Source organism: Odocoileus virginianus, chromosome 20 (genome assembly GCF_023699985.2).
Source record: "Odocoileus virginianus isolate 20LAN1187 ecotype Illinois chromosome 20, Ovbor_1.2, whole genome shotgun sequence".
Taxonomy (NCBI): domain Eukaryota; kingdom Metazoa; phylum Chordata; class Mammalia; order Artiodactyla; family Cervidae; genus Odocoileus; species Odocoileus virginianus.
The window spans coordinates 14,612,796-14,638,046 of record NC_069693.1 but is presented as its reverse complement, the minus strand read 5'-3'; the positions used below and the strand labels follow the sequence as shown (position 1 = coordinate 14,638,046).

The 25,251-nt window shown below is 37.9% G+C and overlaps 2 protein-coding genes across 4 annotated transcripts in view; one reads left to right on the top strand and one right to left on the bottom strand.

The window, feature by feature from the left end:
• Positions 1-3,340, bottom strand: part of ZNF565 (zinc finger protein 565) — a 28,570-nt gene extending 25,230 nt beyond the window's left edge. Inside the window, exon 1 of the mRNA XM_020871744.2 lies at positions 2,925-3,340. The gene's annotated coding sequence lies outside the window, so the exon portion shown is untranslated. The remainder of the gene's footprint in view (positions 1-2,924) is intronic.
• ZNF146 (zinc finger protein 146) overlaps positions 1-24,750 on the top strand; it is a 68,748-nt gene extending 43,998 nt beyond the window's left edge. Inside the window, exons 1-3 of one of the 3 annotated variants that reach the window (XM_070451846.1) lie at positions 3,411-3,505; positions 11,049-11,286; positions 21,734-24,750. In XM_070451846.1, coding sequence (XP_070307947.1) covers positions 22,508-23,386 — 879 coding nt within the window. In that variant the 5' untranslated portion in view covers positions 3,411-3,505; positions 11,049-11,286; positions 21,734-22,507 and the 3' untranslated portion in view covers positions 23,387-24,750. Of the gene's footprint in view, positions 1-3,410; positions 3,506-3,686; positions 3,889-11,048; positions 11,287-21,733 lie in introns of those variants that run through there. The other 2 variants (XM_070451847.1, XM_070451848.1) reach the window with 2 other exon arrangements.
• Positions 24,751-25,251: the final 501 nt, after the last annotated feature.

Here is a 25,251-nt window from a genome sequence, read left to right as displayed (position 1 = left end):
GATGTAGTAGGTGAAAGTAGGATGAGAAACAGCCTATTGATATAGACTAAAAAGTAATTGTCCATAAGACACATTAATTGTAATAAAAAAAAGAATGATTTTGCAGTGAAGAAACTTGGCAAATTAAAGTTAACATTGCTAATAAAGAGACAAATTAATCTTATGTGTCTCCCAATAGAGCTTCCCTGGTGGCTCAGTTGGTAAAGAATCTGTCTGCAATGCAGAAGACCTGGGCTTGATTCCTGGGTTGGGAAGATCCCCTGGAGAAGAGAATGGTGGCTACCCACTCCACTATTCTGGTCTGGAGAATTCCAGAGACTGTACAGTCCATGGGGTCACAAAGAGTTGGACACGATGGAGCAACTTTCACGACTGAGTGACTTTCACTTTGCCTCAACTGCATACTCTGAATTTAATTATGAGGAAGTGTCAGACAACTTCAAATTGAGACTGTAAATTCTATATTGCAGAATTTACAAAATAAATTGCCAGTTCTCTTCAAAAGTGTCAAGGTCATGAAAAACCAAGAAAACTGAAGTCACTCAGTCATGTCTGACTCTCTGCAACCCCATGGACTGTAGCTTACAGGGCTCCTCTGTCCCCCGGATTTTCCAGGCAAGGGTACTGGAGTGGGTTGCCATTTCCCTCTCCAGGGAATCTTCCCAACCCAGGGATTGAACCCAGGTCTCTCACATTGCAAGCAGACACTATCATCTCAGCCACCTGGGAAGACCTAGTAAGTAACTGTTTCAGATCAAAGAAGACTAAAGAGGACTTCCCCCACCCCACCCCCACAGTCCAGTCATTAGGACTGCATGTGTCCAATACAGAGGGTTTGATCCCTAGTCTAAGATCCCATGTGCTATACAGTGCAGCAAAAAAAATTTTTAAATAATACAATAAAACTAAAAGAGAAGATTAAGGAGAGTTAACTGCAACATATGATCCTGGATTGGATCTTTGTCCAGAAACAGGACAGTTAAGCCACATTGATGAAATCTGAACAAAAGCTGTAGATTAGTTATTAACTCTTAGTATAACTGAACATGAACTTACGCAAACTCTGGGAGATGGTGAGGGACAGGGAGGCCTGGCATGTTGCAGTCCATGGGGCCACAAAGAGTCAGACGTGACTGGGCGACTGAACAACTGTTGCAGGGAGGAAGCCAATTCTGACTTGTAGGAAACTTTCTTTGACTTGCTTTTATTATTATAATCAAACTCAATGGCTTGCCTGGAGGACCTGCCCCTCTGCTTGACTGTAAACTAAAGTGCCTTTTCTCAGCTCACAGAGAAATAGTTTGTCCCTGCCCAAATGTGAATAGAAGAGATTAACCTTCTGAAGGCTGAACATTCCCTTGGAGATGTTTTGCAAGATTGAAGACCCTTTCAGTTTACTTCCCCCCTGCATCTCCCTTTCTATTCTTTTGACTTTAGTTCCTCATTGCTTCCTTCTCTCTGATCTATAAAAGAACCTGGCATCCAGACCCCAATAAGATGGTTATTTTGAGGCGCTAGCTTGCCACCTTCTCCATCGGTCTGCTCCCAGATTAGTCTCTTCCTTGCCTCAACACCTTGACTCTCGGATTCATCAGCCTATCTGTGGCGAGCAGAGCAAGCTTGGACCCGGTAACACAACAATATCAGTATCTCTTAGTGTATCTGTTAATCTCCTGGTTTTGATAGAGAAGCTGGGTTAATAGTATTTGGGAATTCTATTTTTGCAACAGTTTATTTATTTTTATATTTTAGTATTTAAAATGAAAAGTTTTAAACATTTAGATGAACACTAGTTGTGCAGGGAATATGGAAAGTGTGAGCCTTTCAGTTTACCTTCATGGCACTCAGTAATTGACTCCAATGGTAAATACTGGACTCCAGTTCACTTGGGGGTGAATGGTGGTGTGGGGCTTTGTTAGGCCAGAAGTTTCAGAAGGAAAGGAAAGCACGTGTTTAAAAAAAAAAAAAAGCCTAAAATGGAGTCATGTGTCCCATAACAACAAACCAAGACTTAATTCCAGTTTAAATGTTTCTCAAGAAAATGTGCTCTTTAAATAATCAATCTGAAATTTCCTGCTTGGCACCAGTGAGGTAACCTGCATGATAAGACCCCAGCCATTCCATTTCCCTAAAAGATGTCCTGGCCTAAAACAATCCTTTCTTTTCTTTTGCCAGTAACTTCCTTGCCCCACTTTCCTACTGCCCGTAAAAAACTTCCATTTTGTACAACCCTTTCGAGTAGCTGCTGCTTAGATGGGATACTGCCGGATTCAGAAGTTGAATAAAGCCAATTAATCTCCACATTTGGCTGAATTGCTTGTGTATGTGTGAGTGTGTTTAAGCACACATCTCGAAAAAGAAGGGTTTCAGGGAAAGAAGAAAAACTGATGCACGGAGAACCTAGCTTTTTAATGTTCAACAGTAGTTCTCTCAATATATCTCTCAGAGAAGAATCAAGAGAAAGCAATCGTGAGGGATCAGGGCATTTTTAAAAGGTTCATCGCCCAACTCTTCCCGCACAGGCAAGGGTGAGCAGAGAAGACTGGACATCATGCCCCATCCCGGTGTTACAAGGGAAGGCTGAGGTTATAATTACTGTCTGGGGTCACAATCTGTCAGAGCACTGGAGTCACAGGCACCACCTCACAGCTACACACTTGGTGCTGAACAAATGGTCAGTATCACACAAATACAACATATTCGCTCTTAGGACACACAAGGACACACCACACAATGAGACACCTCCACATCTTTATACACAGTCACAACCTCACACCCAATAAGGCACACACAGTCGCACAATCTGCTCACACTATGACACACAAAGCCACATACAGAATCTCGCATCCTCAGCCGCCAGCGCGCAAAAACCCAAGGCTCTCTGGACACGCCCCGTCCCCGCCCCAGAGTCCCAGACCCCTCACCTTCTGCCTTCCCTTGGTCGCGTCCGGGTCCCTGCGGAGCTAAGGATCTCGCCACGACGTCAAGTGAGACTTAACGCTGGGCCACTGTGGACTCTGGGAAACGTAGTCCAGAGCCAGTCCAGCCGCAGACAAGATGGCGTCCTCATACCTCACAGTCTGGTCTTGGCCCGTTTGACACTGCCCTCGAAAGCCTTCAAAGAAAGGGGTTCCCTCTCCAAACCTTCCATCATGCCTGAACTTATCTTCCCCCAAGTCAGGATCACTCACTCTAAGAGCCTCATAATCACAGGAAGAGGTCGCCAAGTTGGCAGGGGGAAAGAGACGGAGAGACATAGACTGTCAACCAGCAAAGCCTTAAGGGAAATGTAGTCTAAGGCCGGGAAAGCGCCGTTGCTGTTGACAGAAGGTAATCAGATACCAGCTTGGGCTCGGCCACCGTGACTGTGCGGGCGGCGTCGCGAAGACTTCTGGGAGTGCTCGCTCGCCCTCGGAGTGCGCAGGCGCAGCGCACCGAGTGGACATTTTGGTCTTTGTCCGCGGGTCAGTCCGGCCCCTGGGTCCACGTGGCGCGAAAATAGGAGGTGGGATGTGGGCGTCTTGGGCCGATGGGGTCGGGGAGGTTGAAGGGAAGGATTCCGGATCTATTGGGGTGCGGTGCGAGAGTGTGGAGTGGGTTTAAGAGCTTCTGGCCTACATGTAGGGTGGGGGTGGGGGCCTCTGGGGAGGGCTCGAGCGATGTGTGACCCTGAGTTTGACCGCAAATTTGACCGGATGTTTGAGATAGTTGAGGGAGAAACTGTGGGTACGGAATTGTATGGCTGCTTCTAAGAGAGAGATGTACGAGACCAGCACTGAGAGAATATCCGAGCGGCACTTCCCTTGTCGAAAGTGCTGATGATTAACGGTGCCATCTGTCTGGAACATCTTATTTACTTGAAGATTGAAGGGCTATAAAAGCTAAGTGGTAAATAATTTTAAAATGGGCTTTGGTATAAAAGTGCGTTTCCTTTTAATTGGGTAGAAGGCAAATCGCTGTGGGTTTTGTTTTGTTTTTTTTTTAAACAAGAATATTTCAAAGGATATTTTTGTTAGGGGTAGCCTGCTTCAAATGGTCTCCAATGTCCTGATCTTTGGGGTACTTTAATAGGACTGCTGTTAAGTCTAAAGAGTAGATATCAGCGTTACGTTTTTAGAAGCAGTGTCCTATTGGGCAGAAGCCGACAACTGGGGGGTCAAGGGTTTGAGGTTCCAGATTCGGCACTGTTATCCTCGTTCTTTGAAGAAACTAATTCCTGGAATATTTATCCATGAATCTGGACTAGTTAGGTATCCTGACTGCTAAATGCGTTTTCCCAGGTTAAGGATTTTGTGAAGTAACAAAGGTACTTTTTCTAAGGATCTCCTCCAGTTATCCTCGTATTTTAAATAATTGGGTACCAAATCAATAACTACAAATCAGTAGCCTTCAAATAGAAAACAACTGCCAGTTAGAAGGTGTGATAGAGGAAAACCATTATTTACAACAACGGTTTTTTTTAAAAATTAAGGAATAAGCTAAAGAAATATGCAAAACTACCGGAAAAGAACTTTAAAATACTGCTGAAGGGCGTAATGTAAGATAGGAACAAAAATAAAGTGTTTTTCATGTTATCCTAATAAAAGTATCCACAAATTTTTTTGGCGGGGGCGACCTAAATTAAGCTGATTCTGGACTTCATATGGAAAAATAGACAAGCTAGAATAGCCAGTAAAACTCGAAAAGCAGTCGGGGTGTGGGGAAGTGGGAACCCAACAGTAACATTTTACTTTTTTTTTTTTAAGCCACACTGCTCAGTTTGCAGGATGTTAGTTCCCCAACCAGGGTGTGGATTGAACCCACACTCTGGGCAGTGAATTCGCTGAGTCCTAACTTCTGGACCACCAGGGAATTCCCCTGATGGCATAACATTTTTAAATCCTCAGAAATTAAAATAGTATTGGCATTAGCAGGAAGCAGGCCTATGCAGGGCAATTCAGCAGTATGTATAATAACTACTTTTCTTTTGACCTAGTTATTTTACAGATGGAAATTCATTCTACAGATGTACCTGAATTTACATGAACTGATGCAGGCACAATGTTTCACATAGGAAAAGGTTAGGAACAATTCATGCCCATCAGTAGGAGATTGAATTTGAAAAAGAATAGCTAGCTCTATGGGTATAACTGAATCTCTTTGCTGTTCACCTTTAACATGTCATTGATAATCCCAACTGTACTCCAATATAAAATAACAAAAAATACAGAAAGGGAGAAAAAGTTCCTCAGAAATAGTACAGTTATTCTTACTGTTTCTGGTAAAAATTTCTGAAAGATTCAGATATGCAGATGCTCTTTTTAAATTTCTCTGTTTAAGCTTTTTTTTCTGACATTTCTTTTTATAACTGGAATGAGGAAGTTAGAATTCTTTGTTCAGGTTACACTCATCTTTAGCAACTCATCATTGCCTCCTTTATGAGATTTTGTTCTTTGATTTCCATGATGGTTATTTCTCATGGTTAATTCAGTGCTTCTGATGATATTTTTTACAGATCCTAATTGTGAGTTATTTTGGGTCAGACTACATCAGAGGTGATCTTCAAATTGCATAATAACATCATGAGAGAAATAGTGATCCACCACTAGTGATTGTATTTTCTCCTTTATGACCAAAATGTAATCTTCATGGTTTCATAATTTGCTCATTCATCGCTCATTTAATGAATGGTTTTAACATCAATAAATAATCTTTTAGCTGAATCAGCAGTAATTGCTTCAGGCTTGCAAAGTGATGATTTTCTAGTTTTTTCATTACTTTTACATTTATTTGGTTGCTACCTCAAATTGTATCAAACTTATCCTGGCTTTTTCTTCTTTAATCATCATTTTAAAATTATACTCTTATAACTCTAGCTAGTTTTCTTTTTCTGATAGTCATATTATCACAGTTTTATTCAGTGGAACTTCCTTCTTGCTAACTCCTGTCTCATTTTAACTTGCCACCATTTAACTTTGAAAGCTTTTCCACTCCAGACCCACCTTATACCTTCCCTCCTAGACTTGGAATTGGCCATTTCTCCAAGGAGCTCTGGTTCCTTCTACTGGAGAATGGTATTTGAAACCAAGATCTGGGTGCTCGATGCTCTCATTGCTGCAGAGGTAACATTGTTTCAAGGCCATTTCATAGACAGAATGAATAAACCCATTTTTAAAAATCACGAGTTCATATTAGTATTTCTAATTCCGTTTAAATGTTTAAGGATTTTTACCTCAGTACTTAGCTTGTAATTGTATTTTATGGTAAAAAAATTTGGAACAGGTTAATACAAGTGTGGGCTTATTTGCTTTATTCTGCAGTTTCAAAATAACTGAAAATAGTTTCAAAATAACAATGTTGGTAGTGTAGTAACCATAAACATACTGTATCCTGTGAAAATTTTCTTTGTAGCTCTTTTTGCCCTTCCACTGTGTACACTAAAGATGTAGAGTCAAAGTTCTCTGCTTTATTTATTTTTTATTTTTTTCTGTTTTAAAGTCATTTGAAATAAATCCTTGTTTTGAGGAATTACGTTAATTACCAAGTTAATGCACAGTTGAGTTCACGTGTTTCAGTTTGTTTCCAGTTTAGGGACTGCTTTTTAAGAAGTGAATTTGTAAAAATGTTGATAATGCATTTCAACAAAAACTATATATCTCATAGAGAGATATTCTGCTCTCCTCCCCATCACATTCTTCTCTGTCCCAATTAAAATGTAGTTTCTTTTTTTTGCTGTTGTTTATCTTTCAAGTAGATTTTGAATTTGTTAGGCCATTTGTATATATTTCTTCTCTCCTGTCCCCCATCCTTATGTAAAAGATGCACTCTGTACATTCCTCTTTTTTGTCACTTCGCAATATGTCCTGGAGATATCCTTTCTTAATCATATATATGATTTTTAACTGCCTTGTGTGTGAGTACTGTAGTTGATTCTGCTGTTGGATGTTTGGGTTGATCCTAATCTTTTGCTGTTACTAATTAATTGCAGTAATGAGTAATTTTTCATCTGTGTCATTTTGTACTTATGGAAGGTTCTCCTGCGTTGGCAGGAGGATTCTTGACCACTAGCACCACCTGGGAAGCCCCTTGATTATCTCTAAAGTAGATTGCTGCAAGTGGAACTGCATATAGGGCTAAGAACTTTAATTTCTTTTCAGCTATCTACAAGAACACTTCTCTTCCTAGAACCTTACCATCAGAGTGTAGTGTTGAATGTTTTATTTTTTTGCCAAAAGTATGAGTGAAAATTGATATCTCAATGTAGGTTTAATTTACATCTCTATTATGGATATGATTGAGTACTTTTAAAGGCCACATGTACTTATCTGGGAACTGTCCTTATCCTTTTCCTCGTTTTACTATAGAGTGCCTCTTCTAGGAACTGTTAAATTACATTAGAACGGTTAGCCCTATGTGAGATGAGTTGCAGGATTTTTTCACGTTTTAAAATTTGTGTTTTGATATTGTTCAGTGGTAGTTTCTTTTTAAAACTCATGTGGAATCAGGAAATTTTTGTTTTTATGTTAGATTTATCAGGTAGTTAAAATGATAAGTTATGTTAGTTAATTGGTCTTTTCACTTATGGTCATAGAAAGCCTTTCTCACTCCAGGTTTCACCTTTACTTTCCAATCCTTACAAGGTTATAACTTTTATGGGTTTTCATATCCTAGCATATGATATTAGGTATGCATCAGGTTTATATTTTTTTCCAGTAGGCTACCCAGTACTTCCAACACCATTTATTAATATTAAAAGACCTTAACTCTCCTATTTTAAGATTCTTTACTTTGATCATATACTAAATTCTCATGTATTTGGTTTGTTTCTGGACTTTATATTCTCATCCATCTTCCAGTGTGTATTCATGTACCCATATTTATCTTTTTAGTGTGTGAGCTTTATGATTTTGTTTTAATATCTAGTATAGTTGGTTTCTTATTGCTTATCTTTTTCAGTTTCTTAACTATTCCTCTTTATTTTTCTATGTAAACTTTAGAATCAGCTTGTCTAGTTCTAGGAAAAAGCTAATTGATATTGCATTAAATTTTGTAAAATGATTTTAGGGAAAGGGACTATAGTGTTAAATATTCCTGTCTGTGTACATGTTGTATGTTGTAAATATGCTAGTTTCCTTTTGGGTCTTTTAGAGTGTTTTAAAATTTTCTTCATATAGATTTTAGACACTTTTTACTAAGTTTATTTTTAGGTCCTTTATCTATTATATTGCTCTTCTGAATGGAGTCTTTGTTGTGGTATATGTAAAGCTTGTTGGTTTCTGTAAGTTAATTTTATTCCCTGCTTAATTTATTATTGTTTATAATTACATTTAAAAATGAGACATTGGGCATCCTTATCTTTATTTAGAATTTAATAGAAATGCCTTCAATGTTTTTGCATTAGATGAGATGTTGGCTTTTGTGGTCAGATGTAGATTATGATGACCTATATGTGTAAATATTACCCTTCCTGCCTGGGTCTCTGGGGGTGTGAGTAGAAATAAAAAGTTTAAAACTGAGACCACTGCCATGCCTCATATACAACAACCAGGAAAGATCACATTAATCAAGGAAATAAAAATCTCTCTAAACTCTGATAACTGCAGTCTTTAAAACATCAAACAGAACAAAAAATAAGATACTCATTCATATTCTGTTTTTCCATTTCCTCCTTTTGGGTGACCATGTTTTAACTCACTTTATCTTTTGCGTTCTTTTCATAGCTTTTGTTTGCTTAAAGTTTTTGTCTTTTTCAAAAAATAATTCTGTTAAATTTTTGTAATTTTCAGGTGAGTTTAATTGTTGGAAAATTTTGCTGTTCATTGCCACTGTTTTTCTTAAAGCATCCTTGTATAGACCACAAAGTATTTGCCATGTTTGTAGGAGGTAGATTTTCCTAGACAAGTACCAGGAAAAGGGAAACATAGTAGCATTCTGTGCTTCAAAGCTCTCCTGCCTCTTTTAGTGTTTAAAAGCAGAAGGCTTCTGTACCTTCTTTGGCTAGCTGACCCTAACTTGGTTGAGGCCGACCTCTATCTTTCTCTATTTCCTATAAATCTTCATAGTAGTTTCCTTCCAGGACGATGTGTTTACTTTCAGAGGTTTCTGAATCTGGGGTCACCCCACTCCCAAATGCTTTTTAAGTCTGCTCTGCTAGCCCTGCAGTCTCTTTTGGTTTAATATAGGTTTTACTCTCATTGATTCTTAGAGTAAGACTTATTCTGTAAGGAAATATTAGCTGTGGATTTCTGAACTCCCTAAGTCCTTAGAATCTCCCTTAGCATTCCCAGTGTTTCCTAGGCTTTTTTGCAACTTCCTCTTTAGGCCCCCTGTGTGGGTTTTCCTTTGGTAGAGATAACATGGAGTTTGGGCTGGGTTTTTTTTGTTTGTTTGTTTGTTTTTTGTCATGAGTCTTGTTGATTACCACAGTTCTCACTCAGGGTGAATTCCTCTTTCTGAGAATGAATCTTTCCTAGTTATTTCTGAGGTCTGCTACCTTAAGGAACTCTCACCATTATCTTAGTCTTTCTTGCTACACTGTCGCACACTATTGTGCTTCCTGTACCACATCTCCTATTGTAGGTTTTGGGACCACACTTAGATATAATTTAGAGTTAAATTCTCACTACCACTTTCACTACAGATGTAATGTATGGATAACTGCTTGCCCCTTACTCCCCTCTAACCATTAACCCATTTTTCTTGGTATTTTGTATGGTTTTAAGGAAAAGTACTTAAAAGATTGAAACTAAGCAGTCACCTGACTCCTGTGAAATGTTTCCTTGTCTTCCTGACTATTGGTGTTCTAGGATTCAATGCTCCTTGACCATTCACATACTGTGTATGTTCTCTATAAGCAATCACATAACATTCCACCTGTCTTCAGCAGCAATTACAGTCTGACAGCTGACAGATTCCCATTTCCATTCTAGGTTGTTCTGAGTTCCTCCTTTATGTATGCAGTTGCCTAATGGATGTATTTGCCTGCATGTCCTTAGAAACCTGACACTCTGAATGTCCAGGAGATCAAACTTGATCTTCTTCCTGCAGGTTGTTCCTAGGCAACCCACACTCTCATGTTTATCTCTGTGTACATTACTATTTAAGTCAGTCTCTGAGCCTTCCATCTGCCATACCCCAGTACAGGTTGGTGACTGTGCTTTTTCACCATGCATAGTAGATAGAGTGTATAAGTAGTAATTTGTATTTTTTAGGGTTTTGCTTTTTTTTTTTAATAATTTCAACTTTATAGAAAAGTTGCATGTACCCTTTCTAGAGAAGAGTGCAATGTACAAAGAAGTCCCATATACACTTTACCCAAATTCACCATTTACTTTTTAAATTGCCTTATTTTTCCTTCTCTAATTCTCCAGAAATGTGTAGGTTTTTTTGCACTATTTGAGACTAAGTTGTATACTGCTCCCTTTATCTGTAAATACTTCAGCATAAATTTTCTAAGAACAAGGATATTCTTATACATTATCATGGTACAGTAATCAAAATCAGAAAATATAATATCAGTACTATTAATTCAAAGTCTATATTCAAATTTTGTCTATTGTCCCAATAATGTTCATAACTTCTTTTGTTTTGAATGTGTGGGTGAACATATTTACAGGACATTCTTTATATATAGTTTCATTTAGAGTATATTGCAATCAAATATTAGGAATCCAGGAACACTTTTTCAGTTTTTGTTCCTAAATACTGTCAAGAACAACTTTATCCATGTGACTTAGTGTGATAGGCATATGTTGTTCTAGATAATGAATATTAAATTTCATCCAAGAGTAAGGGTCACAGTTAAAATCATATTAGGAACCTACATAGGAGTGTGGTGCTAGAGAACAGTAGCAGCCAGTCATGTAAGATGTGAACAACTTTTCCTATGTAAGTCAAATTCTCAAAATAAATTCCCCCTCTCTTCCTCCATTTTTGGGTGTGTGGAGCTTTAAATGGTTTAATGAGTATATGGCTTTGAAATTCTGGATCCAGATAGTACCTGTGCTCATATAGTTGTATGTGCTTTAATCTCTTAAGGCAAAAAGTTATTACTTTATTCTTTTTCACAGGGTCACTTCCTTGTGCATTCCTGGAGATTGCACCGTCCTCATCCTTCAGAAGGTTCGGGAGGCCCCAGGGCTCAGCCGAGTTCTAGGAGAGAACTTTGGCTTCAGCATTAACATTCTAGTGCTGTGTCATTTCCCCAGTAGCAGGTTGTGGACTGATCAGGCTGGATGTGATCCTCTGTTGAAGCACGAAGACAAACTCTGGATGGTGGAGAAAGAAGTGGAAAGGAAGTTTGTTCAGGTGAGTGCATCACAACTGGGCACATCACAGTTGTTCAGTCAGCACTGCCACCTCTGAAAAGCTTTCTTACCAGCCCTAATCTTAGAGTAAGTCTTTAGAAACCTAAAGGACATTACCAGTCATCATTTTTTCTTTCAGTATTCTGTGCCTTTAATCAGATTCTAGAAGGGCAGGTGCCCTTATTTTTATTCTGCATGTCAGCACTTCACACTTCATTCCCTCTGCCTCTCTGTGATTGTTCTGTCTTCCATGATACCCTCAGTCTCATATCTCCTGGTGTGTGTAGGCTCCTTTCCTTGTGTGTTGTCTTTTACTATCTTAGGTTTACATATTGTATGATATTTAGGTTCCTTTTTATTACTTACCAATTTCTCTCATTCTTTCAGTGGTTAAATGCTTCAGCATCATATTTTACATCTGTAATCACACTTCCTGTTGCCTTATCCAGTTCCCTCATTATGCATCAATAAACTCCTGCCTCCTTCCCTTCTGCCCCCATGTTTCTCTTTTCAGAAGTTTTTGCTGTAGCAATCAGTTCTGCTTTTTTGCTATGTGTGTGTGTATAGATGAATGGATGGATGAGTCTGTATTTATTTTTTTATATAATACATGAATTTGTAAAAAAATTTTGAATATCAGTAAAAACATCTGACCCTTGGTCCTGTAGTTCTTTTTCAAAGCTGCAGTCACTTAAGAGTTTCACATGGATTCTTCTTGAGGCAGTCTGTGAATAAACAAGCATATATTAATGTATCTGTGGTGCAAATACAAGTATATATAAGCACTCAGTCTTTTCATTTAAATGGTGGTATGTATTCTATTGTGTACATAGTTTTCTTCTTTTCTCCATCAACACTTAATTCATTTAACCTGTCTCTAACGGACATTTAGGTTGTTTCCAGACTTGTGTGAGTGAAGATGCAAGTGAATATACTTGTTTATATTGCTTTGCAGAGATGTGCAGATACAGTTACATCCTAATTTACTCAAGTAGAAATGCTGGGTCAAAATTAAGTTTATTTATAGATTTGATAGAAATAGGCACACTGTTCTCAAAAGAAGTAAACCAATTTACATGTCTACCAACATGGTGTATTGATATATTCAATAAGTATTTCCTGCATGGTTTGTATTTAGCACCATTTCAGGTACTAGGGAAATGTTATGATCCAAGCAGTCAAAAATTCCTCCTTCTTGAGGCCTACATTCTAATTGGGGAAGACAGACTATGTAAATAGGTAAACAGTGTATTCTATCAGATGGTGGTGAGTCCTATGAAGAAGAATAAAGCAAGGAAAACTGGCATAGTGAGGGCCAGTTGGGGGTTATAATTTTTTTTTATTTATTTTTTATTTTTTGGGGGGTTATAATTTTAAATAAATTGGTCAGGAAAGGTCTCATTAAGAGAGTAACATTTAAGAATGTGAGAGTGCAGTATGCAGTATTTGGTGGAAGAGCATTCAGCTAAAAGGAACGAAAAGTCTTAAAAACCCTGAGGTTTGTGCTTCCTCTTAAAGAAATAGTGATGAGGGCAGTGGACTTGAGCAGAGTGACAAAGGGTTTGGTTAGGTAACAGGCCAAATCATAGACTTTGGCCTTTATTCTGAGTGATTTGAAAGGCCATCAAAGGTTTTTGAGGTGAGGAGTGAAAAGATCAGAATTAAATTTGAGCTGCTATAAAGAAAGTATGGTATAGGGGGCCAAGGCTAGGAGATTAATGGGAGTGATAACTGCTGCAGTGATCTAGGTAATAGTTGTACTTAGTGACAAGTGGTCAGATTTTTAAGATGCTTTAAAGGAATAGTTGAAGGATTGACTGATTTTATGTTGGATATGAGAGAAAGAAGTCACTGATGACTTAACTAGATAAGGATGAGACAAGAAGACTTCAGGAATTTTGAGAGACCGATCAAGGATTTTCTTATGGACTTGTTAATTGTGTCCTGTCTACTGATCCATCATCTAAGTGCATATTCAGGTAGGCAGTCAGGAATCTAGGGAGCTGGAGAGTCAGGAATTTAGGGAACCTAGAAAGTTGAGAAGACTTATGTTCTGCTATACTAACAAGCTGCTTTAATCAGTGGTGCTGTCTGCATTTCCTTGCTCAGTTCTACTTCTCTTACCACTCAGAGATGCCATTGTGTCCAAGTCTCCTGCATCCAGCCTGCATTCCTAGATTCTGTTGTTAGAAACTAGGAGGTGGTGATGTGACCCCCCTGAGACTGTGCCTTTTGTTTTTGGAGAGTGTTGTGCATAAGAGCTCTTCCTAAAAACAGCAGTGACAGCTGCCTACACATATTCTTCCTAGTAGGACATTAGAATTATAGCTGTTTCCTACTTTTACCAACAATGCAGTTTTCCCTTTTTCTTCTTCTCAGACGAAAGTGAGCAGAGATGTCTTTTTGGTTTTATTGGCTGTACTGTGAGGCTTCTGGGACCTTAATTCCCCAGCCAGGTATTGAACCTGGGCCCTTGGCAGCGACAGGGAGGAGTCCTAACCACTGGATCATCAGGGAAATCCCAACATGTCTTTATTTTACCATTTTAGAGGAAAGGATCTACTTATGTTATGTTTGAGTCATCCTTCTAGGAGTACTTTCCAGTTTCAGCTTTATTGGTGCTTTTGTTGCTTTATCTGTCAAAGTATTTCCCCATCTTTTGCTTTTTTCTCCGCCTTCTACCTTCTTATTGGACATGTCTTCTGAACTCTGCATTCTGCCTTTCCTCTTTCTGTTTATAAATTAATTCTCAGAAATGACTCGTTCATTCTGAAGTTAGAAGTAAAAGTAAACTGAAGTCGCTCAGTCGTGTCAACTCTTTGCGACCCCATGGACTGTAGCCTACCAGGCTTCTCCATCCATGGGATTTTCCACTCAAGAGTACTGGAGTGGGTTGCCATTTCCTTCTCCAGGGGATCTTCCCAACCCAGGGATTGAACCCTGGTCTCCCACGTTGTAGGGCAGACACTTTACCATCTGAGTCACCAGGGAAGTCCCAAGCTTTCTATAAATATCAATCTATTTTTGCACCTCTAGCCTTTCTGTATTGCCCACCATAATTTTACCTATTTACAGGGTAAACAACTTTCCAATTGACTTCATTTTCATTGTGTTAGACAGAGATTTCAGCTCATTGTTTCAGGTCCAGATGTCACATCAGATTAGGTCTGGATTACTTCCTTTCTCATGGTCCTTGTGACATAGTCAAACCTTTTAAAAGATAATTAGGAGAGGACATATTAACCCTGTGAGTATAATGTGAACATATTTTCTTCTTTCTATAAAATTATTTGAATCTTGGCCTTTGAGCTTATTTAAACTCGTTACTTAATTCCTCTTTTATTGATCTCCCATCTTATTGTCCATCCTACTTCACATTTTGCACAGCAATTCAAAAGTCCTCAGTAAACATCTTACATGTTTTTTACTTTTATGTGTGGAATCTATCATGTGGAATCTACCTGTTGAAAGGAAGGCCAATATTTTATTTTTTCTGTCTGAAATTTTGATTACACATGCAGTAACTTGTTAAATAATCTGAATTATTGTAGAAGGATTTTTTTAGACCTGTTCTTAACATCTTCAAACAGTAAAAACATTGAAAGAATAGTACATTGATCTACTGTATACCCACCACATAGACTCAGTAATACGTATTTTGCCATGTTTGATGCATCTATTTCCTAGTGCATGAATATTGTGTGCATTGAAACAGCATGACATTTAACTACTAAATAATGAAGTATACATTTTCTAAAAATAATGTTATGTGGGGGGGCCCACATAACAAAAACACTATTATCATACCTTCATCAGTTCAGCTCAGTCGTCCAGTCGTGTCCGACTCTTTACGACCCTATGAACTGCAGCACACCAGGCCTCCCTGTCCATCACCGACTCCCGGAGTTTACCCAAACCCATGTCCATTGTGATGCCATCCAACCATCTCATCCTCAGTCATCCCCTTCTCCCACCTTCAATCTTTCCCAGCATCAGGGTCTTTTCAAATGAGTCAGTTCTTTGCATCAGGTGGCCAAAGTATTGGAGTTTCAGCTTCAACATCAGTCCTACCAATGAACACCCATGGCTGATCTCCTTTAGGATGGACTGGTTGGATCTCCTTGCAGTCCAAGGGACTCTCAAGAGTCTTCTCTAACACCACAGTTCAAAAGTATCAGTTCTTCAGTGCTCAGTCTTCTTTATAGTCCAACTCTCACATCTACATGACCACTGGAAAAACTGTACCCTTGACTAGATGGACCTTTGTTGACAAAGTAATGTCTCTGCTTTTTAATATGCTGTCTAGGTTGATCATAACTTTCCTTCCAAGGAGTAAGCGTCTTTTAGTTTCATGGCTGCAGTCACCATCTGCAGTGATTTTGGAGCCCCCAAAAATAAAGTCTTCCACTGTTCCCGCATATCTTAGATGATTAATTTTATGTAATATTTAGATTTCCCCAGTTGCCTCCAAAATACCTTGTATAGCATTTTTTGTCTTTAATGCCAGAATCCAGTCAAGGTTTAAACATTGGATCTGGTTATTGTCTTTTTAATCTTCAAATGGTAAGCTGTCCTCTCCTTTATTTCCCCCTTTATTTTGCCCCCCGTATTTAAAAAAATACTTAACTGTCAGCCATCCAAAGAAAAAAGAGTACAGCCATTACTGCAATCTAGCATCTCAGATTATAGTTAGTATATTGACTTAGCTATGTAGAAATTTGGGTTTAAAAATACTTCATATGAAACACTTATTTTAAGAAAAGTGAAGTGTGATTGTGATGGAAGTTAAGGGAAAGATGTTTAGAAGTAGAAGACAAGATTGGAGAAGTCTAGGAGCCTGTTACTGGAGCTGCTTCTAGGACGTTCCATAGATTATAAAAAGCCTAAGATACAGGATGGGGTTGGGCTAAACCAAGGGACATAAGGAACATAATATGCCTAATTGTGACTCATTGATTGCATACCTAACACACTTGGTAGGTTTTTTCTCAGGCCTCTGAACTTAACTATTACTTACAGTGCTCTTCCTCCACGTATCTATAAGGATCACTCTCTTTCTTTTTTTTTTTTATTTTAAAAGCACTTTATTTTTAAATTATTAAATTTATAATATTTATCATTGAAATTTTATTTCACTAGTTCAGTTCAGTTCAGTCACTCAGTCAGGTCAAACTCTTTGCGACACCATGGACTGCAGCATGCCAGGCCTCCCTGTCCATCACCAACTCCTGGAGTATGCTCAAACTCATGTACATTGAGTCGGTGATGCCATCCAACAATCTCATCCTCTGTCATCCCCTTCTCCTCCCACCTTCAATCTTTCCCAGCATCAGGGTCTTTTCCAATGAGTCACTTCTTCACACCAGGTGGCCAAAGTATTGGAGTTTCAGCTTCAGCATCTGTCCTTCCAATGAATATTCAGGACTGATTTCCCTTAGGATGGACTGGTTGGATCTCCTTGCTGTCCAAGGGACTCTCAAGAGTCTTCTCCAACACCACAGTTCAAAAACATCAATTCTTCGGCACTCAGCTTTCTTTATAGTCCGACTCTCACATTCATACATGACTACTGGAAAAACCATAGCTTTGATTAGTTAGACCTTTGTTGGCAAAGTAATGTCTCTGCTTTTTAATATGCTGTCTAGGTTGGTCATAACTTTTCTTCCAGGGAACAAGCATCTTTTAATTTCATGGCTGCAGTCACCATCTGCAGTGATTTTCTAGCCCCCCAAAGTAAGGTCTGTCACTATTTCCACTGTTTCCCCATCTATTTGCCAAGAAGTGATGGGACCAGGTGCCATGATCTTATCTTTCTGAATGTTGAGTTTTAAGCCAACTTTTTCACTGTCCTCTTTCAGTTTCATCAAGAGGCTCTTTTTTTTTTTTTTCCATTTATTTTTATTAGTTGGAGGCTAATTACTTTACATCATTGCAGTGCTTTTTGTCATACATTGAAATGATTCAGCCATGGATTTACATGTGTTCCCCATCCCGGTGCCCCCTCCCACCTCCCTCTCCACCCGATCCCTCTGGGTCTTCCCAGTGCGCCAGGCCCGAGCACTTGTCTCATGCACCCAACCTGGGCTGGTGGATCACTCTCTTTCTTCCTTCATGTCTTGAATCTTAACCTTCTCAGAAGCTGTTCTATCTGAAACTGAAACTCTTTATCCATTCCCTAGTTTTTTCACATAGCAGTTAAAACTTGTTAACAAACCTCTTTTATTTTCTGTCTGCTAGAATGTAAACTTGATGGGTGCAGAAAGTTTTGTCAGTTTTGTTCAATGCTTTTTATCCTTGGAGCTTAGAACTGTGCCAGACTCACAGTAAGAAGGTAGAAGAAGGTATTTGTTGAATGAATAATGAGATGTGTTTTGAGCATCAATTCTCAAACTTTTTGGTCTTAGGAACTCTTCACATTCTTTTTTTTTTTTTTTTCTTTTTTTGTAATTAAAAAGACAGCTTTATTGAGACATAATTCAGATAACATAAAATCTACCCTTTTGGGGATATACAATTCAGTGTTTTGTAGTATATTCACAAAGTTGTGTAATCATCACCATTACCACATTATCTTCATCACAGAATGTAACCCATTACCCATGAGCAGTAACATTTATAGTCAGTCCTAAAACTTGAGGGCCTCCAAAGGAGGTTTATTATGTGGACTTTTATGATGTTTATTTAATGTAAAATTGGGAAACTTTTGAAAACATTTATTAATTTTTTAAAAAACTCAAATAATAATCTCATTACATATAAACTTAAATTACAATTCTTAAGTAACTGTTTTCCAAAATAAAAAAGTTTAGTGAGAAGAATGGCATTGTTTTGCATGTTTGTGGAGCAGTGTTTTAATAGCCTTTTCAGATAATTGTAAATATTCTTTGGTACTATACTAACACTTTATAAGTGGTAATTTTTCAAGATTAGCCACAATGTGCAATTTGAAATTATATCAGATTTTTCTGTTCTGTTACACAGTATCCATTTATCTTAAACTTGGAATGGATTTCTGACCCATGCATGATTTTGTAACATCATGCATTGTGTGCTTAGTTGCTCAGTTGTGTCTGACTCTCTGTGATCCCAAGGACTGTAGCCCACCTGGCTCTCTGTCCATGGGGATTCTCCAGGCAAGAATACTGGGATGGGCTGCCCTGCCTTCCTCCAGGGGATCATCCCAACCTGGGGATTGAACTCAGGTCTCCCACATTGCAGGAAGATTCTTTACCCTCTGAGCTACCAGGGAAATCCATCATGCACTGGCCAGTTGAACTGTAGCTCTTTCAGGTGTTGACATGGGGGCCTTCTTGAGTGGCTCAGTTGGTAAAGAACCTGTTTGCCAATGCAGGAGACACAGGAGAACACCAGTTCAATCCCTGGTTTGGGAAGATCCCCTGGAGAAGGAAATGGCAACTTGCTCCCATATGCTCGCCTGGAAAATTCCATGGACAGAGGAGTCTGGTGGGCTACAGTCCATGGGGTTGCAAAGAGTCAGACACGAGTGAACACACAAATGTTGACATAACTCATACAATATCAAAATGTCATATTTTGTTAACATTACCAGTCTCATTAGAAAAGTCTTTGGAAGATTCAATCACATGGTGGGGGAAACAGGTTTTCCAAAATCCTAATTTGTACTTTTGTTCGAAAACTTGAATTCTGTCATTGGCAGCATATACAATCAGTTGTTTTCCTTGAGGTGATTCTCTTACTTTTTTGTCTGAACAAAGTTCCTGCCAAACAATGCCCAAGTCTTAATAACCATAGTTGGTAAGGCATTTATTAGTTTAAAGCAAATTAATGGTGCAGCATGAAGTAAAGTAAAAAATGGTGCTTCATGAGTAAAGTGGCCAAGTTTAGCTCACAACTTAATTTGTTTGCCCAAGTGCTTTCCCTTGAGACAACTGTCATCCTCTTGTGTACAACAGAACTATACATGTATATGTATAAAATTAATATTTCTTTAAATGTATAGTTTTTGCTTTTCATGGATTTGATACTCACTATACTTTTTGTTTGCTTGATTTTCCTATACTTAAGCACAGATTTCCTTGGACTTTCTCCAGAATAGTTCAAAGCCCTCTCAGTACTAGTTTCCACATTGTTACATGCATTGTGAAATCTCCATTTTTCCCTTTGGAGACGATAAGTCTAGAATTCTTGTCCTCTTACTTCAGTGTAGACCAGGCTGTACTCTGACCTGATAGTCATCGCTTCCCTTGTAGCTTTTTCATCACCATTAACATAGAAATTATTTCATTTTTCCCCCTCTGTACATCCCCTCATTTTTGGATTCTATATCTGTTACCATCTCTGTCTACTAATTTTGGTGGAACACATCTTCTAATAGCCTCCTGGGAGAAAAGGTTTCTTTTGGGCATTTGCATATCTGAAAAATGCCTGTACTTGACTGTCTCATTAGATTGATAGTCTTAAGCTTAAATTGTTTTTTTTTTTAAGCTTAAACTTTTCAGTAAGAATTCTGTCTTCTAGCTTCCTGTCTTTCTATTGGAAAATTTTATTCTCTTTTCTTTGAATGATGCATATTCTTTCTTTTGAAAGCATTTTTCGCCTCTTTGCTGTTTTGAAATGTCCCAATAATGTGTCTAGGTATTCATCTTTCATTATTCATTTGCAGGGTACCAAGTGCACCTTTTAAGACATCTGGAGTCATGAATTAGAGGAGAGGGCATTTTTTTGTTCTTTGACTATTTCCTCTAAACCAGTTTCCCCCTTTCATTTTCTGGAACTTCTTTTACTCAGCTATTTTATTACTTTGGTTTATCCTCCAATGTGTCTTCTTACAACTTCTATCAGGAAATGACAGTTGTCACCTATGCTTATATGTCATTGATCAAACAAGGGACCTGGCCACGCCTGAGTTTGCTAGAGTGAAGAGGTGCAATCCTTCTGCACTATGGAAACCCTGTTATTGGTGAATGGTAATACAATTTCCATTACCTTAGCTCTCACCCCACCCCAGTGTCCCCAATCTTACTTTCTAAGGGACCTTTTTCTGTTTCTTGCTTCCAAAATCCTCTTATTGTTTCTCTGATAAAATATCTTCTCATAACTGTCTGTGATTGGTTTCAGGGTTTTGTTGTTTGCTGTGCCTTACCTTTATTTCCTTAGAGTTTCTTTCTTTCAATGTTGATCTTTCATGTTAGTGGGGTTCCTCTACTGTGTGTGGAGTATTGGCTACACAGTCATGTTTAAGAATGATTCACTAAAAGGTAAGCTCTTTTGTGCCTGGGTGCTTCTAGTCAACTGGTAGGCTTCAGTGGATAAAGAGTAGAGCATAGAATGCCTCATGGACTTGGGGGTCTCCTTTTGAGTTATACTGTCATACTCTCATGGTCAGATGTGGCCAGGTCCTTTGTTTCACCAGAAAAAAATGACCACAAATAAGTATCATCTTAGATGGGAGGCATCCTATTTAAGTTTTTCACTGGCCTTTTAGTTGGTCCAGAAAAGGGTCTTTTCATATCCTGCTCAAAGTTGCCAACACTTTCGGCACTGATGACAGAATGGAGCTGGGGTCTCACCATGTTACATACACATCCCATTGCTTTCAGTATAGCACCTGTCATCTCATTTGTTTAGTGTCCCTGAGACTAGGGCTTCTGTGATTAAATTCCTGCAAAGAATAACTTTGATTTTGTGAAAAGAGTGGTCCTTTGTCCTCATGACTGACAGTAAGGGGCCAGCTGCACCTTAAACAATTTTTATTTTTTCAGCGAATATCATCCCTTCTTTTGAGGCACTTAAAATTTCTCTTCATTTCCTGAGTCTTTATGATATTTTGTGGCACAGGTTTGCTTGCTTGACATCAGTGTCCTCTTCTGCAGTGCCTTTATGTTATTTGAACTTCTTCAGCTCTTCTGTCTGTTGAAAATCTTCCATGTACTTTATGTTATTAAAAAAAAAATGTTAATACCTGTGTGTATTGATGTTGCCTGTCCTTGATGTGCTTTCTTGTCCTTTGAATGGAATTTTAGAAGGAAGCAGTTGGCTTTTCCAGTCCCTTTTTCAGAATCCCTGGTAGACTTTCTCAATTTTATGTGGTTATCTTTTTATCCTATTTGTTAGTCCCTCATTTTTTGGTATATTCAATTTGCTGGATTATGAAATTAGGTTATTTTTCAAGAGTTTTCTGAGCTGTTTATACATATGTGAATGTTTAATTTTCAACCAGGAGTCCTATTCAAGGGTTTCCATCTAAGAATTTAGTTGAAGACACTGATCATGAGGATTCTTTCATACTTTGAGCTAGTTCATCCCTCAAAGCACAATCTGAAATTTCATTACTAATGGAAAAATTCATAAATAATGATAACATAAAGCTAACATTTGTGGGTGCTTACCATGTGCCAGCCACAGTTCTAAGCACATTATACATTGACTCCTTTAAATGATGATTCTTTGTACTCCATTTTATTTAGAAGAAGCTTGAGAAGATGATGAACAGATAGATTGGCAACAAGACTTGGGAGACAAGTTGCATCCAGCTTCAATAAAGTACAGACTGAGAAAAAAAGCAGTGACTAAGAAAATTGGAAAACTGCTTCCTCTGCTATCAGACTATCTTTTAAGGCAACAACTTTTTCAACCTAGAGTTTGAAACACAGTTTAGACTTAGTTGTGTAGGAAAGAATCGTCAATTTAAATAGTGTGGAAATCTGCCACAGTTTACTCCTTGTAGTAATAACCCTTTTTGTAAAAGGGTATAAAATCAGTGTGGAAATGCCTTCACTAAAAATTTGAACCCCACATGATATCAGAGCATTCATACTGGAGAGAAAACCTATGAATTTATTGAATTTTGGAAAACTTTCATTCGTATGTTGCACCTCATTCAATATTGAAGTCAGGCTGGAGAGAAATCCTGTGCTTCTAAAGAATATTGAAAAGCCTTTAGCTAGATAGCATCTCATTGAGCAGAAGAAAATTCATACTGGAAAGAAGTCAGTGAAGGTTATAAATCTTCACTGAACATTTTAGAAAATTTAAGAGTTGGAGAGAAAGCTCTAAATATACTGATTATGATAAAGTTTTCTCTTGAACCTTATCTCTTACTCTACATTTGAAAGGTCATAACAGAGAAGCCCTGCACATGTAAGAAATGTGGAAATACCTTCAGCTAAAAGTAAATTTTCATTCGTCAGAAAATTCATACAGGAAAGAAACCTTGTGAATGTGGGAAAGCTTCCATTCAGATGTCACACCTCAGTCAGCAGAAAATTTGTAGTGGGGAAAACCCCTTTGCCTGTAAGGTATGTGGGAAAATCTTCAGCCACAAATCAACTCTTACTGAGCATGAGCATTTTCATAATAGAGAGAAACCTTTTGAATGTAATGAATGTGGAAAAGCATTCAGCCAAAAGCAGTATGTCATTAAACATCAGAACACCCATACTGGAGAGAAGCTTTTTGAATGTAATGAATGTGGGAAATCCTTCAGCCAGAAGGAAAACCTTCTTACCCATCAGAAAATTCACACTGGAGAAAAACCTTTTGAGTGTAAGGACTGTGGGAAAGCTTTCATTCAGAAGTCAAACCTCATCAGACACCAGAGAACTCACACAGGAGAGAAGCCCTTTATATGTAAGGAGTGTGGGAAAACCTTCAGTGGCAAATCAAACCTTACTGAGCATGAGAAAATTCATATCGGAGAGAAACCCTTCAAGTGTAATGAATGTGGAACAGCTTTTGGTCAGAAGAAGTACCTCATAAAACATCAAAATATTCACACTGGAGAGAAACCTTATGAATGTAATGAATGTGGAAAAGCCTTCTCTCAGCGAACATCACTTATTGTACATGTGAGAATTCATTCAGGTGATAAGCCTTATGAATGCAATGTATGTGGAAAAGCCTTCTCTCAAAGTTCATCTCTTACTGTACATGTGAGAAGCCATACAGGTGAGAAACCCTATGGTTGTAATGAGTGTGGGAAAGCTTTCTCTCAGTTCTCAACCCTTGCCCTACATTTGAGAATACACACAGGTAAGAAGCCTTATCAGTGTAGTGAATGTGGGAAAGCTTTCAGCCAGAAGTCGCACCACATTAGACACCAGAAAATTCATACCCATTAAAACCCTGTGGATATCATGAAAGGTGTTCATCAGGAATTTACACCTTATAACACATCAGAAATAATCATTCTGAAGGAAGGCATCACAAATGAGGGAAGCAAAAGCTAAAAACTTAAAGGACACCAGAGAATTCATCTTGAAGAGAAAGACATTTGTATGATTAAAATCCTGTATCCAATAAAAAACACTGCAAAAGTAATGCTGAAAACTTTATGATTGCCATCTGCATGAATCTGGAGATCTTCACCAGTGTAATTAAAAAAGAACAAACTATAAGTATTAGAAAGAAAGAGACTTCTATGGTATTGATTTAGCAGAACAGAAGAGATTCTGGAAAAGCCTATGCATTTATTAGAATTTATAATATAGAAAAGGCATCAGGAGCTGAGAAGCTAATGGGACTATTTTTAAAAGTGCTTTGGAGGTAATTTGTTCTCCAAGGGGGGTGGAAAATAGAACATGAACTATACACAAAGGTAAGGGGATTGGGCTAAAAGCAGAAGTATGAAAAAGCTATATAGTAAAATGGTTATGACCTTGGGAATGGGAAACATTCCTTATGGCAAATTGAAAAATATCTTGCAATTCTACTCTTGAGTTTGTATGCTCAGGAAATTATGTACCAGACTATTTACTGTAGCATGATTTGTAGTACTCATTAATTGGAAACAACTTAAATGCCCATCAGGAACAAAATGGAAAATACTTACAATGGAATACTGTATATCTGTAAAGTGTAATAAATGAGATCTATATGTATTAGAAAGATCTCAAAAGTCATGTTGAGGGGGACAGATAAAGTTGCAGAATGACAGATAATACGATGACATTTTTGTAAATTTGAATTAAAACTTCCTCACAGGATTTCAGTGCTATATATTGGTAATGGATACATATATGTATGTATGTTTTTTAAGTGTTTTTGAAATGGGTTGGAAGGATACAGACCAAACTCTTGATAGTGGTTGCCTGTGAAGAGTGGAGAAGGGAAGGGAATGCGTGTGGGGGAGGGGGTTGTTAGAGGGGGACTTCAGTTTTATATATAAACATCAATTTCTCTTAAAAAAGACTGCAGAAAATATATTGAAATACTGGTTAATTCTGGATTGTGGTATATGGATATCTTGTCTTATTTTTTGTACTTTCCTGTATTTTTAAATTTTCTCAAAATCAGTAAGAATGGGGGTGAGGATGGGAACACTGTACCTATAGAAATCATGTTCTGATGGATTCATTCCCAATCAACTACTAAACTTTTTATAGGAAATATTTCTAAAATTTTATGAATGAATGGATGGACTTGCTCTCTATGTAGTAGGAAATTATCTATTTTATTAAAATTAAAACTGACAGTATAATCCAAATGTTTTAATTTATTTATATCTTCATGTTTCTGACACTATTTTGTGACATATCATTCGAGCTTAGGAAGTTTTAAGAACATTTAGTTAAATAAAGATAAACATAGACATCATATAATTTGTCTTTTTCAGATAAACTGGCTTTGGAATGACCATTTTACTGTCTTGTACATTTCTGTGGGAACAGCATATGCGTTAACAGGAGAGTTTTTGATTATTTGATTTTTAAAAAGAGAAAACCACTCAGCATCCCAGAACATCCACAATTTGAGTTAAAAGTCAACACTTGGATCTCAGTCTTAATCTGCGGATTATTTCATTCTTCCCCTACTTTAACAAACACACCTTTTTTTGTTTTTTTCCAGCTTTTTTTGTTGTTGTTGTTTTCTCCAGCTCTTCTGAGGTATAACTGACAAAACTGTAAGATATTTGAAGCATACAACACGATGATTTGGTAGACATTGTGAAGGGATTCTCCCCATTGAGTTACTGCTTTCTTTTACA